Genomic DNA, 18,616 nt, shown 5'->3' with positions numbered 1-18,616 from the left:
GTGAACTAATGAAGTAACTGCAAGTTATGGTAAGTGAGAGAGCTAGCTATGTGAAAAAAGGAGACAAAGCAATTCAAGGCATAGATAATATCCAAATGGTATACTCATTTGCTTCTTACTATAGTTTATTTAACTGACTTCTTTTTTTTCTCTCTCTCTTTTGAGGAGTTTTGATCTTGTTGCCCAGGCTGGAGTGCAAAGGCGCAATCTCAGCTCACTACAACCTCTACCTGCAGGGTTCCAGCGATTCTCCTGCCTCAGCCTCCCAAGTAGCTGGGATTACAGGCACCTGCCACCACACCCAGATAATTTTCGTATTTTTAGTAGAGACGAGGTTTCATTACGTTGACCAGGCTAGTCTCGAACTCCTGACTTCAGGTGATCCACCTGCCAGCCTCCCAAAGTGCTGGGATTATAGGAATGAACCACCACACCCAGCCTAACTGGCTTCTTAATGGTGGATAGTTGTTTGTAATCTTTTCTTGTAACAGATATTAAAATCTCCTCACCCATAGTTCTTTGCACACATGTGCAAGTAGGATACATTCCTGGAATTTATGCTGGGTCAATGGATATGTGTATTTTTTATTTGATGGAATCTACTGAAAAGGCCTTCAAAAAAGGATAAAAGTGCCAATCTGATAGATGAAAACTGGTGATCATGGCTTACTGCAGCCTCAAACTCTTGGGCTCAAGTGATCCTCTCACCTCTCAGCTTCCCCAGTAGCTGGGACTACAGAAGCATGCCACCATGCCTGGCTAATGTTTGCTTTTTGTAGAGATAAGGGTCTTGCTGTTTTGCCCAGGCTAGTTTCAAAACTTCTAGGCTCAAGTGATGCTCCCCACTCAGCCTTCCAAAAGGACTCAGTCATGCAGGCCAAGAGTGATTCATGGTTTTCTTTGATGTGCTTTTTTAGGCCTTGGTACCATTGTTATCCTGGTTTTGAAAAATGAATTGGGAAGGTTTATTTAACATCGGAATTCTTTATACTTGGAATATTTGAAAGAATTCCCCTTGAATTCTGTCTGTGCCAGGAGTTTTTTGTTTTTCTGAAGAAACTATTCTGACAACTTTTTAAACTTATTTCATGGGATATACCAACAGACATCCAAAAAGGCTGTTCCAACCTACACTGCCGTCTGGTATGTGAGCACACCCATTTCCTCACAGCCCACCTACCCTGGGTTTGTTTCTCAATATTTGCTAATTAAAAGGTGAGAAACACAGCTCATTAGCAGGACAGTCTCGCGGGTATCAGTGTACATAGGAAACAAGGGGTGAATATGAAGACAGTAAGGGCACGACTCTGGACTGAGGTGGGGATAGATTTGAAATGTTAGAGTGCCTGCCTGCTCTTACAGATGAGCAACTAAAAGAGCCAAGGGAAGGAAGGTAGTGGCTACAGTGGGTATTTCTTCTTTAGCTGGGTAGAGAGAGGCAGGAGAGGAAGGCAGCAAGACCTGGGGGCCATGTCACATCAGTGTTGAAAACCTGGTTTCCTGAGAAGGCCCCTTCCAGCTCTGACACTCCAAAGGTCTATGAGTAAGTGACTGTATAATTTATCACCAAACGCATCCACTTTTGAGAGGGTAAGAGGTTACTATTAACAATTAGGCTGGGCAACAAGCATAAACCAGGACTATTCCACGTGGTGACCCACCTGAGGCCACAGGGGAAGAAGAGACTGCATAGCTCTTAAGAAACTTTTTTTTTTTTTGTAAAGACGGGGTCTCGCCATGTTGCCCAGGTTGGTCTTGAACTCCTGGGGCTCAAGCAATCCTCCCACCTCAGCCTCCCAAAGGGCTGGGATTACAGGCGTGAGCCACCGCACCCGGCCACTCTCAAGAATCTGGATAGCAGACTGAATTCCACAGACTGAGGGAAGAAAAATACTTCAACCTGCACAAACTTAGGTATTGAATAAGTATCTTCTTAGATGATCCTTCCTGTATCCATTCGACTTTTCTTTCTTGAGAGCCTATTATGAAGCAAATATAATAAACACAACAAGCATCGTAAGTGATGAACGAGAGGAAGCATTTCCCCCAGGGCTAGTGGGATGCATGTGGAGATGTGCAGCCCAGGTCCCCTTCAAAGGAGGGCTTGTGGCTATTCCTGGACACCTGTGGGTGGCCAGCCTCCACCATCCAAGAGCTGCCTCCCCTAAGGTCACACCCGTCCCAGTGTGCCCACATCCCATTACCCATCAGGTGAGAGTAGAGAGACAAGGCCATCTAGGCCCAATGTGGGACAAGTTTGATGCATCCATGTCAGCCCAAGTGCTGGGTTCTGCCAGCCTGCATCACAATTCGACTTCTGTTTCTGTCTAATCCTGCCTGTCTCCAGTTATTGATCCCAAGGGTTCCCCCTAATAAACCTCCTTCACCCTAAAGGTAGTCTCAGAGTCTGCTTCCCAGAGAACCCAACTTGTAACAGTTAGCAAGTATTCTACCTTGAGGGAAAGAAAGGGAGAATCTCAAGGCAGGGAGGGGTGGAGGATTTGCTGCTGTAATATTTACAAAGTAAAAAGGGCCTATGGAATTTGTAATATAATTTGCAATTGCTTCTTGGCCTTTTGGCTAGAATCAAGTGTAATATAATATGCAGTCTGCAAAGCCCAAAACAGCCTATAGGCTAGGAGGGCCCAAGTTCAAACCAGCTGAGTAAAAAGACCTAATATCCCAATAGCTGGGTAACACTGGGCCAGCTGCTAAACCTCTTTGACCCTCAGTTTCCCCATGTGCGAAATGAGAAGATAATATCTAATTCATATTTTAAGGAATTAGTTGAAAACAGCCTCTTCAGGAACACTTCTACACTGCTGGTGGGAACTGCACTGCTGGTGGGAATGTAAACCACTATGGAAAACAGTATAGCGATTCCTCAAAGAACTAAGAGTAGAACTACCATTTGATCCAGCAATCCCACTACTGGGTATCTACCCAGAGGAAATGAAGTCATTATACAAAAAAGATACTTGCATATGCAAGTTTATAGCAGCACAATTCGCACTTGCAAAAATACGTAACCAGCACAAATGCCCATCAATCAATGAGTGGATAAAGAAATTGTGAGAGAGATATATAGAGATTATATATATATAATATATATGCCATCATATATATAATATATATTCCATCATATATATAATATATGTATTCCATCATATATATATTATATATATATATAATCTCTCAGCCATAAAAAAGAATGAATTAATGGCATTCACAGCAACCTGGATGGAAATGGAGACTCTTATTTTAAGTGAAGTAACTCAGGAATAGAAAACCAAACATCGTATGTTCTCACTTATAAATGGGAGCTAAGCTATGAGGATACAAAGGCATAAGAATGACAAGAATGGCCAGGCATGGTGGCTCACACCTGTAATCCCACCGCTTTGGGAGGCTGAGGCAGGTGAATCACCTGAGGTCAGGAGTTTGAGACCAGCCTGGGCAACATGGTGAAACCCTTTCTCTACTAAAAATACAAAAATTAGCCAGGCATGGTGGTATGTGCCTGTAGTCTCAACTACTTGAGAGGCTGAGGAAGGAGAATCACTTGAACCCAGGAGGTGGAGGTTGCAGTGAGCCGAGATCACGCCATTGCACTCCAGTCTGGGTGACAGAGTGAGACTCTGTCTCAAAAAAAAAAAAAAAAAAAAGAATGACAAGAATGACACAATGGACTTCAAGGACGTGAGGGGAGTGGGGAAGGGCAAGAGGGGGGTAAGGGATAAAAGACTACAAATTGGGTTCAGTGTATACAGCTTGGGTGACGGGTGCATCAAAATCTCATAAATCACCACTAAAGAACTTACTCGTGTAACCAAACACCACCTGTTCGGAAATAAAAAAATTAAAAATAATTTAAAAATTAAAAAGTCAGATACTGATTTTAAAAATAGCCCCTTCATATGTCTAAGCTGCTATATAAACACGAATTACTCCTTTCTACCGCTTTTTGATTCTGAAGATTTGCAATTAATGATTAACTGCCAATAACTCAATCTGGATTTCAAGAGAAAGTGAAACCAGCTAGCCCTGGTAGCCAGTAATTATTATCTCTGCTTTCTTTTTCTGCTTTTCTTCTCAATTCAGTGACACGGAACTGAGATAGGGTATGTTTTACTAGTTCTGTTGTGTATACTTGAGGTTTATAGTTCATGCTCTTTATTTAAAGAATAGGCAAGTTAAACCCATCATTAAGTTACTTTTTATTTGTGAATAGGTGACTTTTACCCTTGTGGGGCTGGGACAATTAAAAAAAAAAGTACATTTTCACACCTGCCACACAGGAAGCTATCATAAACTTGTGAGCTGGGGCCCTTAGTCACAACTAAACACCTACTGACTTGTACAGAATTGGCACCTGCTGGAAAGGCCCGCCCCACCACATCTCTCTGTGCTGGTAACTGAACCATCCGTGCTCTGCAAGGATCCAGAACGTTCTTAGTTTGGGCCCTTTAACCAAAATTGGGTTCTCCTGTCTCTAAAATCCCATGTCTTCTAGGTTTTCTCTTATGGCACTTATCCTGTCCTATCTAAAATCACAAATTATATGGGTCTTTTCTTTCCTACTGGCTGTAAACATGATACCTGCCCTCCAGCCACTCACCTTTGCCACCCGCGTAAGGAGCAGAGCAGAAGAGTCTTGCGCAAAGGTTTTCTGAATCAGTAATGTAATGGAAAGGGGAAGAAAAGCTAGGCTTTTCTCTTCTCCTTGCAGTGTCTCTGAAGCCCCTGTCAACTGGCAAGTGTGCTGCTTATGCTGTACTGGGATCTGAGTCATGTGGTAGAGGGTTTGCCCCTGAAAATACCCTTTGTGAACAGCCTCAGCTGCCTTAGCTAGGCCTTTCATTTATTCATCTGGAGGAGGAGGGACGGAGACCTGCTTTGACCTCTAGGGTTGGGAGAACCTTCAAAGACAAAGAACAGCGTGGTGCCGATGAGAAGGATGACATCAGAGGGAAAGTGGTAAGGCCAAAGCACTCTGAGGCCTGTCTCTAGGCTGGAGGCAAGCTGGAGTCATCAGGGCTAGAGAGAAACATGGAGCCAAATAAAGAGAGACTGTGTCCTGTTTGGCCTGGGTGGTTTTTAATAGCAGTTTGTAATAATTCCAGCTTGTGTTGACTGAGCACTGGCTGTAGGCCAGGTCCTATGTACATTATCTCATTTAAGCTGCTCGGCATCCCTGTAAGGTAGGTATTGTTATTACAGAGGAATATTACAGAGGAAACTGAGGCACAGAGAGGTTAAGCAGCTTGCCTTAAGTTACACAGCCAGTAAATGACAGAACCAGGATTTGGCGGCAGGCATTTTTATTTCACAGCCAGTTCTTGGCCACAGTACTGGTTCTTGTTTGCCCCTCCAGGTCCATGTGTGTCCCTGAGAAACTCTAGGGCTCCTGTGCTGGCTGGCTTCCAGCTGGGTTCACCAGGGGAAGGCTAGAGCAGAACACAGGTATAGCCAAGGGGGAGGGAGGTCAGAGCATTTCCTCCATGATCCACGATGACAGCCCCTCATCCTGGGCTCCAGTAACTCCTTCCATCCCTTCTCACCGGGAGCTCTGGGCACTCCAACATCCCTGTCTGTCCCTGACCACATGGCTGTAAGAAGTCATTCATTTAAGGGTCTTCCTTTCAGCCATCCAGGGTGAATTCTGCTCCCCCGCCCCACCCGCTCGCTTCACACTGCATCACACAGATTACAACAGCAGTGCTGGCAGGAGCTGACTGCGTACAAATCCAGTGAAGCACTTGTCTGCTTGAATATTACTTTATCATGCAAAAGCAGCTGGATACAATGCAAGGTATGGATCTCATTGGATTGTGATTCAAACCAACTATGAAAAATTATTCACGAGATAACAGAAAACTTGAATAGTGACTAGATATGTGATGATTTTTTTTTTTTTTTTTTTTGAGACGGAGTCTCGCTCTGTCACCCAAGCTGGAGTGCAGTGGCCGGATCTCAGCTCACTGCAAGCTCCGCTTCCCGGGTTTACGCCATTCTCCTGCCTCAGCCTCCCAAGTAGCTGGGACCATAGGCGCCAGCCACCTCGCCCGGCTAGTTATTTTTGTATTTTTTAGTAGAGACGGGGTTTCACCGTGTTAGCCAGGATGGTCTCGATCTCCTGACCTCGTGATCCGCCTGTCTCGGCCTCCCAAAGTGCTGGGATTACAGGCTTGAGCCACCGCGCCCGGCCAGATATGTGATGATTATTAAAGAATCCTGGCCGGGTGTGGTTGCTCACTCCTGCAATCCCAGCACTTTGGGAGGCTGAGGCAGGCAGATCACCTGAGGTCAGGAGTTCGAGACCAGCCTGGTCAATATGGTGAAACCCCGTCTCTACTAAAAATACAACAATTAGCCGGGCTTGGTAGCGCACGCTTGTAATCCTAGCTACTTGGGAAGCTGAGGCAGGAGAATTACTTGAACCCAGGAGGCGGAGGTTGCAGTGAGCTGAGATTGTGCCACTGCACTCCAGCCTGGGCAACAAGAGCAAAACTCCGTTTCCAAAAAAAAAAAAAAAAATCCTTGTGAATTTATTTTAGGTGTGCTAATGGCATTGTGGTTATGTTTAGAAGAGTCCTTATGATTTGGGGATAGATACTGAAATACTGACAGAAGGTTTTGAGTGAATGGAGATAGTGGAAGAGTAAGAAAGGAACAATGCTTGTCTTTTCTCTTCTCCTTGCTAAGAAATGTCTGGGATTTGTTTCAAAAGAAGAGAGGGGCAGACAGAGAGGGTGAGAGTTAAAGATGAAACATGACTGGCCATGAATTGGTAACTGTTGAAGCTACATGATGGGAAGGGGGGCATTATCCATCTCCATTTTCTCCACTAGTAATAAATGCTTGATATTTTCCATAATAAAATGTGATATGGACCTGTGATCCCAGCACTTTGGGAGGCCAAGGCAGGTGGATCACTTGAGCCCAGGAGTTTGAGACCACCCTGGGCAACATGGTGAAACCCATCACTACAAAGAATACAAGAAATTAACCAGGTGTGGTGGTGCGCACCTGAAGTCCCAGCTACTCAGGAGGCTGAGGTGGGAGGATCACCTGAGCCTCGGAGGTCAAGGCTGCAGTGAGCCCTGATTATGCCACTGCACTCCAGCCTGGGCAACAGAGCTAGACCTTGTCTCAAAAGAAAAAAAAAAAAAAGTCAAATAGTCTAAACTTACTTCTAAAGTCCCCTGGAGAAGGCAGGGAAACAGCTGAAAAACTTGGCAGACATACTCTAGGTAGCGGAAGCTAAGACACAAGCGGCCCATGTTCCATGGGGGCGGCAGTAAAGAACATCATTTATGATTCATTTATTTAGTGTTAAATTATCCCAGCAGGCAGAAGAGACCAACTGGTCCTCAAAATACATATTTTTGTATTTTTCCTTATTATGGAAAATTTCAAACATGTAAACAGAATACAGAATCATACAGTGCACTTTCCATGTAACTATTACCCAGTTTCAACAATGATCAGCACTCTTTTATCATCAATACCTTCACCCCTCCCCACTGAATTCTTCTTTAATAGTTTTTAGGTAGGATTTATACACGCAGAAATGTAGACACTTTGACAAATGGAGGCACCCATGTAACTGACACCCCAACCACGATACAGAACATTTCAGAAAGTTCTCCCCTCCTGATATTTTTAGCTCAGCTTTGCCTGTTCTAGAACTGAAGAACGAATTTTCTTTTTTTTTTTTTTTTTGAGATGCAGTCCAGCTCTGTCACCCAGGCTTGAGTGCAGTAGTGTGATCTCGGCTCACTGCAACCTCCACCTCCCGGGTTCAAGCGATTCTCGTGCCTCAGCCTCCCAAGTAGCTGGGATTACACGTGTGTGCCACCATGCCCAGCTAATTTTTGTATTTTTAGTAGAGACAGGGTTTCGCCATGTTGACCAGGGTGGTCTCAAACTCCTGACCTCAAGTGATCTTCCTGTCTTGGCCTCCCAAAGTGCTGGGATTACAGGCATGAGCCACTGCGCCTGGCGTTAAGCATGAATTTTAAACTGCACTTACGTGCAAGCTAGTTCTGCATTCATTGTTTTTGCATGCTAGATCCCCATTCCCCAACCTACCTCCACCCCCATCCTGAGAGATGTTCTTTAGAATATATCAGGAAATAATAAAAGGAGCTAGGGAAATTGGGCTTTGACTTTTAAGTACCTGGTAAGTCACTTTGGCCCAGTTTTTTAACTGCTCTGGACCTTAAATTCCTAGAAGGGCTTTCAGCCAGACACTCCTTCCATTCAGGTATTGCTGGACACTGAGGAGCCCTGGGGGAGGAGCACCAAGGCAGAGGACTTTAAGCTTGGGATGGCAAAAGAACCACCTGGGGGTCTGGAAAACTCCAGAGGTATTCATTCAGCCTGGTGGTAGATGGGTGGGCCTGGCAATCTGCATTTTAACTAGTGCCCCAGGAGGCTCTGATTTAGTCACTGAATTGCCTTTAGACCCTTGGAGAAACTCTAAAAAAAGGCAAGGCCAAAAAAAAAGAGAGAGAAAAGCTAAGAAATTAAGTTCTTCCTGTGGTTGAGCTTTAGCAGAACTTCAGTTGGCATTTAGAGTTCTGCCTCCTCAACCAGTCCAAGGCCTCCTTCACATAACAGCTCTTCAAATATTTGAAGTTGGTGATCATGATCCTTCCTCAGTCTGATCTTCTCAGCATGGAACTGTCCCAATTCATTCAACCATTTCCAGTATGACCTCCCCCTTGGGGAGGGAAGGGTTCCTCTCATGCTGAAGTGGATTCCAGTCTTTGGTAATTTCCTCTAGAAGACGAGGGGTGTCCTGGAGGTTTGTCCTGGAGCTCAGAAGCAATAAAAGCGAATCATCTGTTGACCATCTATTACTATGTCAGGAACTGTACCAGCCCTTAAACATACAGTGTCATTTAATCCTCATAAGAACTCTTCAAGAAAGATGTTAATTTTCTCCATCTACCAATTTGGAAACCATGATTTCCCAGGAAGAGGTGGAGCTGGATGGCGTCACAGTCAGTTTTAAATGTCAAGGAGCTAGGCTATTGTTCCTAGTCATTCTATTAAGTGCTAAGCTATGTGTTGCTCGGAAGGTATTCTGTACATGTGGTTAGCATCTACAATCAACCAGCTGACTTTAAGTAAAGGAGATTATCTTCAATAATCTGGGTGGTCTCATCCAATTAATTGAAGAGCTTTAAGAGCAAAACTGGGGTTTCCTTGAGAAAGAAGAAATTCTCCCTGAAGCCTGCAACATCACAGCTCCTGCAGAGCTTCCAGAGTTTCTGGCTGCCCTACAGAGTTTGAATTTGCCAGCCTTCCCAATCATATCATCCAGTTCCTTGAAATAAATCTGTGTGTATGTGTGTATTTATTTATTCACATCCTACTTGTTCTGTTTTTCTGGAGAACTGACAGATAAAGACAGGAACCCAGTTCTCCCCAATTTCAAAATATCACGTCTTGCCTCTGTGACTTGCCCACATTCTACCAACCACCACCTGCAACTCCACCAAAAACAACTCAGGGATGTACCTCAGCCTAGGCAGGCTTCAGCTGCCCAGAACTGTACTTGAATATCAACACAGATCCGACCGGGCGCGGTGGCTCACACCTGTAATCCCAGGACTTTAGGAGAAGAGGCAGGAGGATAGCTTGAGCCCAGGAGTTTGAGACCAGCCTAAGTAGCATGGCGAGACCTTGTCTCTGCAAACAAATTTTTAAAAAATTAGCCAGGTGCAGTGGTGCATGCTTGTGGTCCCAGCCACTTAGGAGGCTAAGGCAGGAGGATGGCTGTGCCCAGGAGGTTGAGGCTGCAGTAAGATATGACTGCACCACTACACTCCAGCCTGGGTGAGCAAGACCCTATCTCTCAAAAAAAAAAAAAAAAAAAAAAGAAAAGAAAAGAAAAGAAAAAGAAAAGGAAAAAAAAGCGACAAGATTTTGAGAATAAACTCTTTGGATCACAAGGCTGCCATGAATGGGAGAGACTTTTGTTTTTACCTTTGAAGTTTTATAGTGAGCAGGAGGTGTGGTTTACTCAGTGCTTAAGAACGGTGACCTGTTCTATTCCTAGCAAGGTCACTAACTTGCTATATAACTTTAGGCAATCCCAAGTTTCACCACTTGATTAATTATAATGCCAGCCTGAAAGTCTGCTTTCCACTGCCCCATCCACTCAGACAGTTGGCATTAAATAGTCAGATGGCCCATCAGGATTTCAGATCTGACCTACTTTCTAGTTGAGACTCGGGCCTTGAAGGACCCAAGACACCTTCACACCTGAGGTGTCTTTGAAGTTCTGCAAAGCCAATGTCATGAATGATAAGTGCTCAACAGACAGACACTGGCTGAACTGACCTCTGCTCCTAACCCTGTCCCTGGGTGCTGTTTCAGGTGAAAGCCAAGACCCAGTCTCCACACTCCAGCCACTGCAGTTCAAAGGAGAGGACGCCAAGTCCTATAGAAGAAATATTACAGAGTGCAATAGGGCTCAAAGGGAAGAACAGGAAATGTTTTATGGATGAGGTGATGGTTGAGCTGAGTTTGAGAATTTAACCATAAAAGAGAGGAATGAAAGGAAGGCATTCTGGGCAAAGGTAAGAGAGTAAAGGGCAGGAGATCATGGCGTTGTTTGGGGAAAGGGATGGAGAAAGTTTTCTCCTGCAAAGAAGGCTACATGGAGAGGCCCAGCAAGAGCAGCTGGGGGCTGGGTCACATAAGCCACAAGGGCAGCCGTGAATGACAAAATACTGAATAAGTAGACAATGGCGAGCTAGAGGAGGCATCTCACACAAAGCAGAGAGATGAACCAAGGTGTGCTTTGGAAACCCGCACTTGACAACGCAATGGACAGGAGTAAATTGGGGAGGAAGCGGTAGGAGCCCCACCTAAATTATTAACAGTGTATCAACCCTGCTCAACTTGTACTATTTCATTCAATCCTCACCACCACTTCCTAAGGTGCTCTTACTATTCCATTTTACAGATAAGGGAACCACGGCTCAGAACAGTTAAGAAGTGTGCCCCAGATCACACAACCAGTGTGGCACTGGGATATTCCCCGGCTGGTCTGACTCCAGGGCCAGCACACAAGACCCCTAGACCAGCCTGCATCAAGTCAGGGCTTGGGCCCTGCATGCTAATTTCCCACTGTCTGGGTTGAGAAGTAGGGGTCATAGAAAGAAGGAGAATGACACAAGAGACTTGGCAAAGATGATTTCTCCACAACCTACTAATGGAGGGGAAATATTGACTGGAAAAAGATGGTTTGAGCCAAGCTTCCCCAGGGTTGCACATCAAGCCAGCAAAACCCCAGATTTTCTCAGGAGCACATACCAAGTCCTGTGCAAATGATCCTCCATATAAACCAGCTGCTTTCAGAAACAGCTCACTTAGCTTTTAATCATAAGCAAGCTGAACACCCTGAGAGTTGACGGAAGGAAGATGGTGATTGTTGTAGATTGAACTGTGTCCCCAAAATTCATGTTGAACTCCTAACCCCATACTTAGAACATGATCTTATTTGGAAACTGGGTCCATTGCAGATGTAACTAGATAAGTTAAGATAGGAAGGAGGGTAGACCCTTATCCAATGACTGACTGATGTCCTTATAAAAAGGGAAATTTGGCCAGCCTGGGCAAAATGGCAAAACCCTCGTCTCCACAAAAATTAAAAAATTAGTTGGGCGTCGTGGCAGGCTATCCCAGCTACTCAGGAGGCTGAGGCAGAAGAATCGCTTGATTCTCATCGCAGTGAGCTGTGATGGTACTACTATACTCCAGCCTGCGAGGCAAAGTGACCCTGTCTCAAAAAAAAAAAAAAATATTGACTAGATCAGATTCTCTCTGTGCCCTGAATAAACCAGCCCAACAGTTTCTTTTCTTTTTTTTCCTTTTGAGATGGAGTCTCACTTTGTCACCCAGGCTGGAGTGCAGTAGAGCAATCTTGGCTCATTGCAACATCCACCTCCCGGGTTCAAGCGAGTCTCTTGCCTCAGGCTGGGACTACAGGCACGTGCCACCATGCCCGGCCACGATGCCCGGCTTATTTTTAGTATTTTTAGTAGAGACGGGGTTTCACCGTGTTAGCCAGGATGGTCTTGATGTCCTGACCTCGTAATCCTCTCGCCTCGGCCTCCCAAAGTGTTGGGATTACAGGCTTGAGCCACCACGACCGGCCCAGCCCAACAGTTTCTTCAAGCAGTTAATCAAGAGGTCTTACCAGACCCCTCACCCAGCAGAAGGTCTCTGTACCAGGATAGGAAACCACATCAAAATGACCACAAGCCCTCTCAGTTTCAAAGTGGCAACAACTCTCTGAAATATTGAAGCTGGCTATAAGCAGCTGTTCCATACGTTTACACATTCAATTCTACAAAAACTGTTCATTTCTTTGTTTAACCTGTGTGTTACTTGGAAGAATGCATGCTTCATCCGTTGTGAATGACTGTGGTTATGAAGGGAAGCATGTCGGCCCTGGGGAATTCCAGAGTCGGTTTTCAGATAATGATAAGCCCCAGTAAGAAGTGAAACCAAAGCAGTACTCCTTCTGATACTTGGAAAATCCCCTATTCCAAAATATTTTTGCATATGTACATAAATTATGGAAAATTATACTATAAAACTCCTGCAACTCAAATGTAAGCCACTGGAATTATCTATTTTTTAAAATTAAAAATTATGTTCCTAGGGGACAAAGCACTTCCTCTCATTGAAGTTAACAGTAGCTAACATTTATTAAGCACTTAAGTGACAGGCAAGTTCTAAGCCCTTTACATGGCAATGGACTTTTTAATTCTCACATCAACCCTCTGAGGTAAGCACCCTTCTGATTCCCACTGTGCAGAGGAAGAGAATGAAACACAGAAAGATTAAGCAACTTGTCCAAGGTCACAGAAGTGGTAGAACTGGGATTCAAAACCAGGCAGTCTGGGTCTAGCACACCCCACTTCTTTAATAACCAACCAAACTAGATATGTAGACAAAAAAGCCAAAAGGAATCCAGTGAGCAGGGACAGGTGAAGGAGGGTGGGTTAAGGATGGCGGGCAGAAGAGAGCAGCTATACAATTCAGGCAACACGCTGCCCTTCCCAATGGGCTTTTCCCACTTAATCAGCACAACTCCCTCTGGAGTACACATTCCTCTCCCACTTGACATGAGACACGGAGGCTTGGAGTGATTCAAGCAGCATATGGGAGGGCATACTAGCAGGTGATGCTCCCAAACCCAGGTCTAGCTGACTACAAAGACCAGTGTTGTTTTTCCAGCCCATTTTCTCCCCAAGGTCATGGTTCCAAATTGCAACCTCTTCATTATGAATGGCAGAGTCTAGCACTGGAGAGTGGTTAGCGTGGGCAGTGGGAGGCTGAGTCACCCCATCCCAGATGCACTGAGATGTCCCAGATGTCCCGAGAGCCTGAGTACAGTGTAGGTACTTAATGAATGTGCCAGTCTGGGAGTCGGGAGACTCAGGCTCTAGTCCCTCTTTTTGCACTGACATGTGGCTTTACCCAAATCCCTAACCTGGGCTTCTAGTTTTCTTCTTCTTTTTATTTTTTTCTTGTTGAGACAGATTCTCATTCCGTCACCCAGGATGGAGGTCAGTGGCACAATCTCGGCTCACTGCAACCTCTGCCTCCCAGATTCAAGCGATTCTTGTGCCTCAGCCTCCCGAGTAGCTGGGACTACAGGCATGTGCCACCACGCTCAACTAATTTTTGTATTTTTAGTAAAGATGGGGTTTCACCATGTTGCCCAGTCTAGTCTCAAACTCTTGACCTCAAGTGATCTGCCCGCCTCAGCCTCCCAAAGTGCTGGGATAACAGGTGTGAGCCACCACACTCAGACCTATTTTTCTCAAGTACAAATTGTATATAAGGGTGCCTGGCCAGTGCATCACGCAAGGTTGATGTAAAAGGCTACAAAAGTGAACTGGCCGTGACAACTGTAAGGAGCCAGACAGCTGATTTTTGCCAGATTGAATGTAACCAGGTCATCCCAGAAGTGAACATGGTGCACACATGCCAGCCCAGCCAGAAAGGCACTGCCAGGAGAATGGTTATCAGGGAACTTCACTCTCTCCCCTAGGAAAGCTGGACTCAGAGCCTCCACAGTGGTTTGGCTGGCCCAGGCTCAAAAGCTGCCTCCAAGGCAGGCCTGCCAGTCTAGGCCACCCACGGTGGCTCATGCCTGTAAATCCAGCACTTTGGGAGGCGGAGATGGGATGGTTACTTGAGCCAAGGAGTTCGAGACCAGCCTAGGCAACATAGTGAGACCTCTCTCTACAAAAAATTAGCCAGTATGGTGGTGCACACCAGTTGTCCCAGCTACTTGGGAGACTGAAGTGGAAGTATCGCTGGAGCCGGGGAGGTTGAGGCTGCAGTGAGTCGTCGTTGCGCCTTTGCACTCCAGCCTGGGCAACAGAGCAAGACCCTGTATTTAAAACAAAACAAACAAAAAACAGCCAAGGGAAGGCCACCAGTTGTCTCCCAGGTCATGTCAGGAGGGAAGTTTCTGAGGACTGAACAGCTTCCTCTCTCCTCCCTCCAGGTCCCTGTACACTTTGCACACGGGTTGGCATTCCGGTGTGGGTGGCAGAGTGCCATCTGGTACAGCATCCAGCACTAGGTTTCAATTCTGTGTTACAGAACCAGGAATGGTGGCAGTGCAGCCTGTACTCGCTTATTAGAGGGCAGAGCATTTAGGTGAGACAGACCCCATAGGGTCCAGATTGGATAAGTGAGCGGGGAAGAACCTCCCACAATATACCCTGAACACAGAAGGATCCCTCCAAGACTCTCACAGGCCCCCACCCCGTTGGTTCCGGTCCCCAGGAAGAGGAAGGGCTCAGATCAGCATAACAGTGAATCACCAAGCACTTCCACACAATGACCCCTCCAGGTGGGTGGAGAAGCTTGTCTGGCAACTGCCTACACAAACGGCAATTCTGAAGAGCAGCAAACAAACCAGTTTAGCCCCAAATCCCATTTTGCATAAGAATGCGCCCCACAAAAACAACACCCGAAGAACACTTGTTGATCACCACTGGTTGATCGATACCAGTTGCAAACACTAAAGTTTGAGCCAAGACAGAATTTTAAAAGTCCCCTAGAAGGAACTTTTGAGTAAAGTGGTTTTGTGGAAATTGGTGCTAAAGTGTCGTCACACTGAACTCAAACGTTCCATGGGGAGCACCAGATACTTCAATCAACAGATCTTGGTAAACTTGGTTTCAGAAAGAAGTTAAGCCAGAGAAGGGATTGGACCCATAAACCAAAGGGAACTTGTTAGTCACTAGGTGACTGTCAAGGTACCTGTTTTCTTTATGCTAATAAGAGGTTACACAAATTCCAGGAAGAAGAATTGCTAGGTGCAGGGGATGGTTAGGTCACAGGGGGACCGCCTGCCAGCTGGCCTCTGAATAGACCCTGACTATGGCTCCTTAATCCAGGGAAGCAGCAAAAACGAACAGCAATTGGGTTGAAATCAGGGCGAAGGCCCTTGCATTAGGCCGAGAGAGTCGTTCCTAAAAACGTGCATCCTCCCAGAGGTCACGGCTTCCTTCATATCGTCCATGTCGGGCACGGGTCCCAGAGAACGACATCCCAGTGTACATGAGGTACTCAGCGAAGACAACGGGCATTGCTTCTCCCCTCCCCATCCCCGAACTACTCTTGCCAGCCATCAAACACAAGGAAAGGTGTTCTCTACAACCAAACGGATGATTTCATCCGCTTCTTCCTTAAACACCTAAAAGCCACCGCAACAGCACTAGTAGCCCTTCACTCGGAATCAGAGCAGCAGCATCTGCGAACCTGCAAAGCCCAGGGGCTAAGGGTGTCAGGACACAGCGAGAGTGGCCCCTGCCCAGATCCGACACAAGCCTCGGGGGCTCCGGGCGGCGTAGACGCCACACTTTGCTCGCGTCCCACTCTGCACCTACCTCGCTCGCACATCCGCCAGCGTCCGGCACCTGAGCCGTCGGTTCCACAGGTGCCTTCTCCTCTTCCTCGGCGTCCAAGGAGCCACTCTGAGCCGCTCGGGGGTCCCCGCCGCCCCCCTGCACAGCCTGGCTGCCGCCGTCCACGCTGGTGCCGGCTCCTCCGGCGGACGAGGCGGCGGCGGCGCCAAGCAGCCCATGGGCCTCGTCCGCGCTCCCGGCAGCCACGCTGTGCACCAGCCACGCATCCACCCGGGTGCGAGGGATGAAGGGGACCCCGAGCGCGCGCACCTCCCGGAGCAGCTGGCCCTCGGGCGGCGCGGCAGGGTCCAGCTCCCGGCCCTTGGGGTGCAACTGGCCCGCGCGCCCCCACCCTCCCGAGGCGGAGAAGCGGTTGAGCGCGTAGGCGGAGCTGGCCGGGCCGCCCAGGAGCAGCAGCTCGTCCCGGAGCAGGGTGGGCGGCGGCAGCAGCAGGTAAAGGTCCAGGTCTACGCGAAGCCCCGCCAAGCTCAGCAGGAGGGTGAGGTGCAGGAGGCCGCCGCCGGCCGACCACCACCGCTTCAGGTGCTTCATCGCTGCCGCGAGCCCGGGAACGCCCCTGCCGGCGCCCGCGGGTCCCCGCGCCCCAGACGCCTGGGTGACACGTGCGGACCCCACGCGCCGCCCGCACCTGCCTGGAACCGGGAGAAGCGAAACAATGAACCGGGGCGCGCGGCGGCCGTCGCGGGTTCCCAGGACCGGACACAAAGGTGTTCCCTCGGCAGCCGGCACCGTGCCTGGCACGGCCGGTAATCGGGAGAAGCGAAGGAGGAGCCACCTGCGCATGGAGCCCGGCCGCCCGCAGCCAGGCGCGGTGGCCAAGCTCCGCCCCCGGCCGCGGGCGCAGCCGCCGGGAACACGCCCCCTGCCGCCCCGGGCCCGCGCCCGTGGGAGGGGCCGTACGGGGCGGGGCTCCCCGAGCTCAAAGCCTCTTTATGTTCGGGGAACGCAAGGCTTTCTGGGAGCAGAAGCTGTTCTGGGCACCAAGTGGCCCCTTGCCACCCGTGAGCTTCACCATCCTAGCTGAAAGCCAAGGGCGGGAGTTGGGGTGGAGGACTAGGTGGAGGGTAGCTGGGTGGGAAGGGACAGGATGTGTAGATTAGGCGGAGAGTGACTGGGCAACTGCGAGGCGTCTGGCAGCTTGCAAAGGGCTTCCACTTCCACGTGAGGACACTTGGCGGGCACAGTGGGCAAGAGTAACTTCTCTCAGTTCCCCATCTGTAAAATGGGGATCATAGCCCCTGTCAAACAGGGATGTGATGAGGTCAGATGAAATATTTTGTGTACAGTTCGTAGTTTCACATATAAATTACACGTGAAATTTATATGTGCCATTGGGATCAGTCATCCCACCACTCTGCACACCCCAGTTCCCGCCTCACAGACCCCTCTCTCTTCTCTGGGCGTGTCCTGCATAGTGCTAGACCTCCTCTCTTGGTATCCTTTGCTCCTTATCCGTTGTTTCCTTGAGGGTTGAGAGCACCAGCTCTACAGTTACCCTGAGTGAGTTCAAGTCCCCCCTCCACTTGAGGGGCGACCTTGGACAAATCTCTCCTTTTCTCTGTGCCTCAGTTTTCTCACTGTAAAATGAGACTAATAATAGCACCTCCCCAGCAGACCTTTTGTGAGCCCCAAATGAGATAATGCATGTAAACCACCGACCACAGCACTGCATAGGTAGGAAGTGCTCCCTGCTACCCATTGTTTGTATTACTCACCCTCAAGGCTTAGCTCCAAAGCTACATCCTCTGAATTTTCACCAGTTGGCATTAATCTCTCCCCCATCTGTTCCACAGTGCTTTCTCCGTTCGCCAACATTATAGCAGTTGGCTCATTCTACTCTGTGTTGTAGATGAGAATCGGTCTGATTTGCCCATTGTAAATTCTTGAGGACAAGGAACCTGTTTGGTTCACCTTTGTGCATGAACAGTACCCAGCACTGGGCCTTGCAAGGGTAGATTTTACTAACCTTAGCTCCCTTCCTTGGAAGAAAAGGGGACAGGAGGGGATGTCCAACTGAGAATGGCCAGTTGTGTAAAAAGTTGAGCAAGACTTGTTTTAAAAGGCCCCTCCCTCCACCTGGGTCTCTCATCTCTCTCCTGGGCTAGAGTAGTAAGAAGAGAAAAGAATGGGGACCAGGGGAGCAGAAACAGACTTCTTAAAGTTGCTTCCTCTGTGCTCAGCCTTGGAGGATGGGTTGGGGTGGCAAAGAGGATGAAGAAAGGTGATTGCCAGGTTACCAAGACCCCGTTCACAGCATTTAGTCTCTGAACAGGGGATTCAGAGTCTCAGCTTAGTAAATGCTGCCTTTAGCTTTTTACTGAGAACCTACTAATTGCCTGAGGCTGTGCTGGAGGCATGAAGGATATGGAATGGAGTACTTTCGTTCTGTAAGTTTATGGTTTCACTAGGGAGATGAGATAAAAATTTGTGAGATACCAAGAAACAAGAGAAATAATGTATTCGATTGCCAAAATACTTAGATGTAAATTACTTCAGGGTTTATGTAGGGAGCTCTATAAACTATTGAGAGTAGAGGCAGTGCCTTCTTCAAGGTGGTGCCCTCAAGAATCTTACACACAGTTGATGCTCAAAAAAAAATTTATTAGTTGAATTGAGGAGGTTACACTTGAGATATA

General features: G+C 47.6%; 1 protein-coding gene across 1 annotated transcript in view; it reads right to left on the bottom strand.

The window, feature by feature from the left end:
* NFE2L3 (nuclear factor, erythroid 2 like 3) overlaps positions 1-16,838 on the bottom strand; it is a 30,167-nt gene extending 13,329 nt beyond the window's left edge. Inside the window, exon 1 of the mRNA XM_033193320.1 lies at positions 15,942-16,838. Coding sequence (XP_033049211.1) covers positions 15,942-16,763 — 822 coding nt within the window. The 5' untranslated portion in view covers positions 16,764-16,838. The remainder of the gene's footprint in view (positions 1-15,941) is intronic.
* Positions 16,839-18,616: the final 1,778 nt, after the last annotated feature.

The sequence above is a fragment of the Trachypithecus francoisi genome, unplaced genomic scaffold (genome assembly GCF_009764315.1).
Source record: "Trachypithecus francoisi isolate TF-2019V2 unplaced genomic scaffold, Tfra_2.0 Lachesis_group4, whole genome shotgun sequence".
In the NCBI taxonomy this organism is placed as follows: Eukaryota; Metazoa; Chordata; class Mammalia; order Primates; family Cercopithecidae; genus Trachypithecus; species Trachypithecus francoisi.
Note: the sequence above shows the minus strand (reverse complement) of the source record. Positions and strands in the feature narration are given on the sequence as shown.